This window comes from Cydia strobilella, chromosome 9 (genome assembly GCF_947568885.1).
Source record: "Cydia strobilella chromosome 9, ilCydStro3.1, whole genome shotgun sequence".
Taxonomy (NCBI): Eukaryota; Metazoa; Arthropoda; class Insecta; order Lepidoptera; family Tortricidae; genus Cydia; species Cydia strobilella.
The window spans coordinates 11,280,760-11,289,662 of NC_086049.1; the positions used below are offsets into that span (position 1 = coordinate 11,280,760).

Below are 8,903 nucleotides of genomic sequence, written 5' to 3' on the forward strand. Positions count from 1 at the left end.
ACAAAATTTACTATGACAGTACCACTCTATCCTATTATATCCTCTTTGGTAGCACCAACGGTCTCCTAAACGCATATGTCGTCACTGGACTGCCCACTGATGAGGCGTTGGAACCAAGTCCATGAGCCCAGCGCATTATCGAAATAATTAGTGTTAATTAGTTTTAGGTATTTATTGTTTTACATATTGTACACACTAACATAGATATGGGTAGCATATTATAATTTTTGTACTAACACTATATGGGTTCTGTTCTATGCCTGAAATAAATATTTTCAATTTCAATTTCAATTGTGCTAGTCGAAAAGTATAGAGACAGATAGATAGAGATATTTATTCTTAATATCATGAAAATAACTACATCAGGTTTCCTTCACATTTGTCATTTTAAGCGTTAACGACGATATATAACTAATTTAGGTTACTGCTGAGGCCAAGACTTTTATTGGGGAAGTGGGCAGACGGTTGCGGGAGAGTGGTCATGACCCTCGCTCCGGGTCGTTCCTTATGCAAAGGTTGTCCATCGCTGTTCAACGTGGCAACGCGGCGACCTCCTTTGCATCTGGAGGGGCACGGGGCGAATTTTGTGAATAGTTTTTGTGTTTGTTAGTTTCTAGTTTAGGTTAAGATTTTTGTAATATTTAGATTAAACCTATATTATATCTTTTCCAGGACCTAAAGGACGTAATAGTGAAGATGTTCATTGAAGTACTGAAACTCGACGACGCTACACTCGGTGCATGGGGCAAGACCGTCGACTTCTGGTACAATCACGTGTTCGAGACCCTCAACGCCGAGGCTAGATAGCATGAGCTAAGCGGCTGAATCAACTGGGCTTTCAACGAATTCTGACTGATCATGTCATATTCGTACTGAAACACAAAATGTCCCGTACTCGAAAGTTAAGCACACAGGAGCCTATTTTGCGGCGTTCAGGTATTACGCGTAGTTTTAAATCAAATAGAGTTTACCTTTCGACTGCTTATTTAGATACCTTCTTCATTACACATATTAAATTGTCTCCAAAAGCTTATATTATGTACTTAATAAAACGCTAGAAGTGTTGTCTCTAAAAAACGACAAAATACTAACTACGCGCATTACGGTCGGCGTAGCGCTCTCGGTAAGCCGGACTGTTAATTCTTTAATTTGAAGAATAAGTTCTGCTAGGAGAGGAATCGATGCCATTCTTCTATGTCCTTAACTTTCGGGAAGTCTCGGGTACTTAGAAGTATAAAACTTTAAACTCTCGCGTTTTGTACACATAATTAGCATTTTGCTGGGACGTCAGTCTTTCGTGACCACTAGTGCAACCTAGCTGAAACATCGGAAAAAAGGTAAAATAATAAAATTGAATAGCGTTAGACCCGGTAATGACATAAATTACTTAGAAGTAGTGCACAAAGGCGTTCATTTTATGTTGAGACATCCAATATCAAAATAAGCCATTAAGTATATTCATTTCACTCAGTAGGCTCATAAATTGAAAATGAGGTCTAAAAGACTATTCTCCTCGCTCTATAGCAAGTATGGATGGTATAGATTAGATTATAGTCTCCATGATAGCAAGGTTGAGAAGTACATTACAAACATACCTACAGCTATAGTAGGTATGTTTTTGGAAGAACACTCAGCACACGTTGACCTTTTTTCTCAATCTTACTGAAACAACGACGCCTAACTTCGGTGTTTTAATTCGTCGCGTTTTCATTATTTTATAAAAATCGTGTATTTAGTATAGTGTCCATCGCCCAAATCTGTTCAGCCTTTTCAGCATAAATATGCAAACATGTGGTGTTCAAAACAACACACACCCTGCGGCGGTAGCACGGTCGCATTTTCATCACCTGTCACCATGCCTGTCACGTTCTAACAAGTATGTAAGTGCAAAATTGACAGACATAGTTACAAGTGATTTTAAATATTATTGACTTCTTGGGCCATTATTAAGATGTTTTACGATTATTTATTATCCAGCGGCGGTATCATGGTCGCATTTTTGTCACTTGTCATGTCATGCCTCACTTTAGCACTTACATACTTGTTAGAAGGTGACAGGCATGATGACAGATGATAAAAAACTGACCAGCTTAGCCCTACAGATGTTTTAAGATTTCAACATAAAAGATGTCTCTGATACTGGTACAAATTAAAATTTGAAAGTAAGTTTTTAAATTACGATGACGTAAAATAAATATTTTGTATTGTAAGTATAAATCAATGGAGGCTTTTTACACCTATATAGGGAGCTATTTGTAACTTTTATACAAATACTTAAATATCGAATATGAATAACCTTTTTAGTGGATATTTCGAATCATTGCAGAAAATAATTGTAACCATTTTTGTAACTACATATTATTCGCGCAATGGGGTTGGCAACTGTCAAAGGTTTGCATAGATGGCGCCATCATAGCTTGTTAGGGTTCCGTACGTCAAAAGGACAAAAACGGAACCCTTATAGGATCACTCGTGCGTCTGTCTGTCTGTCCGTCTGTCACAGCCTATTTTAACGGCGCACATGTAACGAAAACAAATGAATTTTAAACACGGGGGCCACTTTTGGGGGGTAAATGAGAAAATTAAAAAATAAAGTTTTTCAAACTATATCGTGTTACATATCCAATAAAAGAGCTCATTATGAAAATCTCAAATATATTTTTTTATAATTTTAGGATAAACAGTTTAGAAGTTATTCAAGAAAATAGGCAAAAAATGACCATTCCCCCCCCCCCCCCCCTTTATCTCCGAAACTACTTGGTCACAAACTTTAAAAAATACACAAAATAGATCTTTACCTATAGATCACAGGAAAAACTATTAGAAATGTGCAGTCAAGCGTGAGTCGGACTTAATTACTTAGTTTTTGATCCGACCCCTACGGGTTTTTTAAAGACATTTCACTCACGTTTCACATAAAAAATACATTGTTTAAACTGTGTAATGTACGGAACCCTTGGAACGCGAGTCCGACTCGCACTTGGCCGGTTTTTTTCTATGAGATTTGGCTTAAAGGGCTGGCATGCAGGCCATAAAATTCCATTAAAAAAAACAAAAAATTGACACAGTTCTAGGGATTCACAGGGCAAGCTATGATGGCGCCATCTACTAAATATTTCGACCGGCCAACCCCATTGTGTAGATGCAGGTAGGTGCCTACTAATGTAGTCTAACTAGTTAAGCATATGTACACAATAGGAATTAGGTTTAGCTATGGATAAAATGAAGTACGTAATATAAAAATGGACAAGTTTGTTACAAACGATTAAATATCGTCATTTTCAAAAAACATTTCCCGGTTTCTCGTTTTGTACAATGCCAATGCTAGGTAGGTACTTAAGTACCTATACACAGTAACGAATAACTTATGGAAATGTTTAGCACTTTTGTCTGTAGTGTCAACACAAATATAGTGTGCGTATAACGTTTAAAACTTTCGTTTTGAACACATATTAATATCCGACTATCGCGAATTTTGTTACCTTTATTTACCGACGTTTCGACACAGGTTTAAGGTTTTTACAGGTTAAAGGTTTTTAAAGGTAACAAAATAAATTTGCATTAGACCCGGTTGTAAATGTGATTTAATACATAGTATGCGTAGTTGTTACATATCTAAATATAGAATGGAGTCCGCGGCGGTAGCACGGTCGCATTTTTATCGCTTGTCACCATGCCTATCACGTTCTAACAGGTATGTAAGTGCGAAAGTGACGGGCATAGTGACAGGCGATAAAAATGGAACCATGCTGCCACCGCAGACCACTCACCTAACAACAGCAAAACAAGTACCTGGGTACTAACCTAGGTACTTGTTTTGCTCTAACGCATACAGTTACAGCATCAACTATTTTATTGACCCGCATGGCATATTTATGACCAATCCTTGTACTATAGGTAGATATACCTCTTATTATTATGACGTGTAAGTGTAAATTTGTTTAATCCACTCGCATAGCTGATATAACTGTAACTAAACAAGAGTACAGTTGTATCAGTTAAAAGAACTTTATTTTACAATGTTATAACGATTTATTTCATTTTTTTTGTAAATACTCCAATTTGTAAATCCATTCAGGATTGTAAATATTTTAAATATAAAATAGCAAAATTAAGACTAGCAGTTCACCAAATATGTAAATACATTTTCAGTAATGTAATTGTAATTTATTCAATAAATTTTGTATGAAATACAAATACCTACGTTTCCATTCGTAAATATTTTTAGCAATAATTAACGAATTATAGGTACCTCCTTAAAATTAATTCACTATTGTATGTAGGTACTTACCTATATAATCCCAACATATAAGTTTTATACCGCTATGGAGTTTCAATTACAGCCCAGGTAGCAAAATGACGTCATTTTGCTACCTGGGAGTAATATAAAAAAATAGGGTCGCCGCGACCAGTTATATAGGGGGATATACAGTCAGCAACTCAGCACCGATAGGTAGTAGCGAATGAAACAACCCGACAATAGTAGATTGTTTCACAAGGGAGCAAAATGACATATTTACGGCGAGGGCGTACAATTGAATCCTAAACGAAGCGAAGGATTATATAATAGAATCCTGAGCGTAGCGAGGGATTCAAGTGTTAATGCCCAAGGTGAAAATAATTTTGCTACCACGTGACACATACTGCTTTTCACATCACCTATGAGGAAATTACATACATATATTAGGTTTCAAAACATTATTATTTTAAGCAAAGATCGATACGGACAAAGTACGCAAAGCCAAACCGTGCCATAATCATAGTGCCATCATCTTTATTAGCAATAGCATAGCATAGCATAACTTAGTGCCTCAGATTTTGGTAGTGGCGCCCTGGCGCCCCCTACGCAGTTTCGCGTAATATTCCCTAAATAAAAAGATATCCATTGGATTCACAATGAATAGAGCTGCGTAAAACAAGTTTTAAAGTAAAAAAATAAAAATTGAAAAATAACTACTACCTACTCCACCCGTCCCTAACTTCGCCTTGTAATTTTTTTACCTATTTATTCCAAATCCTGTTGAACTACGTGGTAGGTCCCATAATGACCTAGCCGGAACCAAATATTATTATGCTAGCGAAATAATAGTTATTTGTTATACAAGGGTGCAAAGTTGTATTTTACCCGCGAGTGTGGAATTGAAACACGAGTACGCGAAAGGATTCTATAGTTGAACCACGAGCGAAGCGAGTGGTTCTAAAATAGAATCCTGAGCGTAGCGAGTGTTTTAACACACGAGAAGTAAAATACATTTGCACCCGTGTGCAACACAAAACTTTTCCCCTCACTATAGCGAGGAAAGTGCAACATCCACAGGCGTTAGATTATCTTCATCAACTGGAATCACTCATTTTTTAAAGATATTATAACAAAAAACTCTGGAAATTCTGTACTTTTACGTGAGAAGTTTTTAAGTAAAATTTTTGTTGACAATGTTGACATTTCTGACGTATGAAATGTCAATGATGCGTTTTGAAATTGCATCGACCTAACTTGTTCGTTCCGAATTATATTTAACATAATTATTAAAAAACAAACGTTTATTATGGAATTTTAAGGTTTATGACTCAAAATCAATAAATAAAACTAAATCTGGTATTTTTTATTAAATTCTCAAACCATTTATTTAATGATAATTAATATCGAACGAACCATTATTATGAGCGTTTTACGTTTTGTTATCTGTCAAGCTACTTAAACACGCTCCATCCAAGGTCAAATTACTTTCCCCACTAGTGGATAAAATGCGTTTTTCCCCGCTTGTTTTAAAGGATAAAAGACGGCTTTCCGAGCTAGTGAGGGGAAATAGTTATTTGTTATACAAGGGTGCAAAGTTGTATTTTACCCGCGAGTGTGGAATTGAAACATGAGCAAGCGAAAGGATTCTATAGTTGAACCACGAGCGAAGCGAGTGGTTCTAAAATAGAATCCTGAGCGTAGCGAGTGTTTCAACACACGAGAAGTAAAATACATTTGCACCCGTGTGTAACACAAAACTTTTCCCCTCACTATAGCGAGGAAAGTGCAACATCCACAGGCGTTAGATCATCTTCATCACTGGAATCACTAATTTTTTTTACGATATTATAACAGAAAACACTAGAAATTATGATTTTTACGTGAGTCGGTGAGAAGAACAGTAAAAATTTTGTTGACAATGTTGACATTTCTGTTCTGACGTATGAAATGTCAACGATGCGTTTTGAAATTGCATCGACTCAACTTGTGCGTTCAGAATTATATTTAACATCATTACAAAAAATGTAACGTTTCTTATGGAATTTGAAGGTTTATGACTTAAAATTATTAAATAAAGCTAAATTTGGTATTTTTTATTAGATTCTCAAACCATTTATTTAATGATAATTAATATCGAACGAACCATTATCATGAGCGTTTTACGTTTTGTTATCTGTCAAGCTACTTAAACACGCTCCATCCAAGGTCAAATTACTTTCCCCACTAGTGGATAAAATGCGTTTTTCCCCGCTTGTTTTAAAGGATAATAGACGGCTTTCCGAGCTAGTGAGGGGAAAAACTATTATTACTTTTCAATATAGTCGCCTTTAATGTCAACGCACTTTTGACATCTTTGAATAAGCATCTGTATTCCTTTATAAAAGTACCTTGAAGTTTTGTCTTCAAAATGACCTAAAACGGCCGCCTCCAGTTCTTCGTCATTAAAAAATTTTTTTCCTCGCAAGTCTCGCTTCAGGTTTGGGAATAAAAAGTAGTCACTGGGAGCCATGTCCGGACTATACGGGGGGTGGTCGACCTCAGTGAACCCGCACTCGCGAACTGCAGCCTTGGCCACGAAGGCGGTATGCACGGGAGCATTGTCGTGTAGCAGCAGTACCCCTTTGGCTAGTTTTCCTCGTCTCTTTTCTTTTATAGCCCGCAATTTATGGATCAAAGAAGCATAGTAAGCGCCATTTATAACGGTATTACGTTCTTTAAAATCGACCATCAGGATACCATGGCAATCCCAAAAGATTGTGCACATCAGCTTTTTGGTGGACTGGTGCACCTTTTCTGTAATAGGGGGCTTTTCGTTTTTAAAACGCCACTCCATCGACTCGCGTTTGCTCTAGGGATCATAATAAAGCACCATTGTTTCGTCTCCAGTCACCAGCCGTTCAATTATGCTTTTAGGGTTTTCGCCACAGAGCTCCAAAAATTTAGAGGCACATTTCACGCGTTCTTCTTTCTGAACAGCTGATAGAAGTTTAGGTACCCACCTTGCACTGACCTTACTCATGTGAAGATGATCGTGAATTATGCGGTGGACGGTGCTCTTAGAAAGCCCTAGTCTTGCTGCTATTTCTCTGATCTTTAGGCGGCGATCACTTAAAACTTTCTCTTGGACGCTGTTGATATTTTCAGGAGTGAGGACCTCCACTGGTCTTCCATCATGTCCCAGATCTTCGACAGCTTCCCGACCAAATCGAAACTCGTTTACCCAGTTTTTTACGGTGCTATAAGAAGGAGAACTCGCCGAATACGCCATCTAAACGATCTTTGATTTGAGCGGGAGATAATCCTTCTTTAAACAGGAATTTTATGACACTTCGGTACTCAATTTTGGACATTGTTAAAAATCTTGCGACAACCTTGACTTAACTTTCTCTAAAGCTGAAAATAAAGCGAACAAGTCGATGCTCTTCCGTTTAAAAACTACTGATTAGATGTGCTATCCAATAGTGCATAACATGTCATGACATGTTGCGCAGAAATGGGTCAGGCCAAGTCATTATGGGACAACCTGGTAAGTACTAAACGGCAAAACGGCCATGATGCAAGTTATACTGAAATTATGATTTAATGTTAGCTAAGGGTAACACGTATTTTTGCCAACGCTTATTTTCAATGAACTGCAAAATTGATGACGGGGTTTGTTCGTAAATCTTCTTAGCTAAATAAATGTGACGTTTTCAACCAAAAGGTACCACATTGTCGCTCGTCGATAAGGTTGATTTCTAATAGAAGCTATATGGAAATAGCGCCTTACTGACAAGCGACAATAAGTACCCTTTTGGTTGAAAATGGCACAAATAATGAATCTGCAAACCTTACCTACGTCCTAATAAGTCAATATATTACTTTATTGCCTGTATGTATACCAAAGATGTATACGAATCGAACTACTTTCGATTTAGGAGAAGGTTTTAATTTAGGTGAGGAAGAAAATAAAACCACGCATTTTTTTTTTTTTTTTTTACAATTAATCATATAACATACAAACCAGCCGAAGTATGGCTAAACCCATTTATTATCTAAACTTATGAACAATACAAGAAATTGATACATCTCAAATTCACCTTATTTTAAATATATAGATATATTATATATGCATTCACTCTACATATTAATCTACAACCTACTTAATCATAATCTACGTCTTGCATAAATTCAAAGTAAATATGCCCAAAAGAAATATTGTTGAACTATGAATATACATATAACTTTTTGGCAATTAATTGAGTATCATTTCTGTGCATAGCAAAATTAATTTTCTTTTAACATGTAACTTAGATCTTATTCATAAAGAGGCCACAAATATAACATGCGTTTCTGTCGTCAGTTCGATTACATAGGGACTTTTTGTTAAACATTATTTATTGCCTATATCTATAAATGTTACTCTTATGAAATGTAAGAAAAATATCCTTACGCAATAACTGAATTAGTCTACCAGTGCTGTGCAGTGACAGTCGAGGGTAGTGTCGAGGAGCGGCGCGGGGCGGCGCGAGCGCGGGCCTGCGCCTGCGCCTGCGCGTCGCGGCTCGCGCCGGCCGGCGCCGGCGCCGCCCCGGGACTTGTGCGTACACATTGCGCTAACGATACGATACGATACGATACAACACTTCACATAATGCTCAAAACAACTATTTTGTCATCTACA

The 8,903-nt window shown here is 37.1% G+C and overlaps 2 protein-coding genes across 5 annotated transcripts in view; one reads left to right on the forward strand and one right to left on the reverse strand.

Moving 5' to 3' along the window:
• LOC134744288 (globin-like) overlaps window positions 1-911 on the forward strand; it is a 49,780-nt gene extending 48,869 nt beyond the window's left edge. For all 4 annotated transcript variants that reach the window (XM_063678044.1, XM_063678043.1, XM_063678041.1 and 1 more), the window contains one exon: window positions 673-911. In XM_063678044.1, the coding sequence (XP_063534114.1) occupies window positions 673-807 (135 nt within the window). In that variant the 3' untranslated portion in view covers window positions 808-911. The remainder of the gene's footprint in view (window positions 1-672) is intronic.
• A 5,634-nt stretch (window positions 912-6,545) lies between these two features.
• On the reverse strand, window positions 6,546-8,831 carry LOC134743994 (histone-lysine N-methyltransferase SETMAR-like). Its single transcript, XM_063677626.1, has 3 exons — window positions 8,711-8,831; window positions 7,251-7,432; window positions 6,546-7,088 (listed from the first exon to the last, which is right to left on the reverse strand). Exons 1-3 carry the CDS (start codon window positions 8,829-8,831, stop codon window positions 6,546-6,548), a joined length of 846 nt encoding a protein of 281 aa, XP_063533696.1.
• Window positions 8,832-8,903: the final 72 nt, after the last annotated feature.

Bases quoted from the DNA above. Each gene is read 5' to 3' on its own strand.
- LOC134743994 (XM_063677626.1), bottom strand. From the start codon at position 8,831: ATGTGTACGCACAAGTCCCGGGGCGGCGCCGGCGCCGGCCGGCGCGAG. The intron at 7,433-8,710 runs GTCACTGCACAG...TTGGTCGGGAAG, and splicing joins CCTCGACACTACCCTCGACT to CTGTCGAAGATCTGGGACAT. The intron at 7,089-7,250 runs GTCAGTGCAAGG...TATGATCCCTAG, and splicing joins ATCATCTTCACATGAGTAAG to AGCAAACGCGAGTCGATGGA.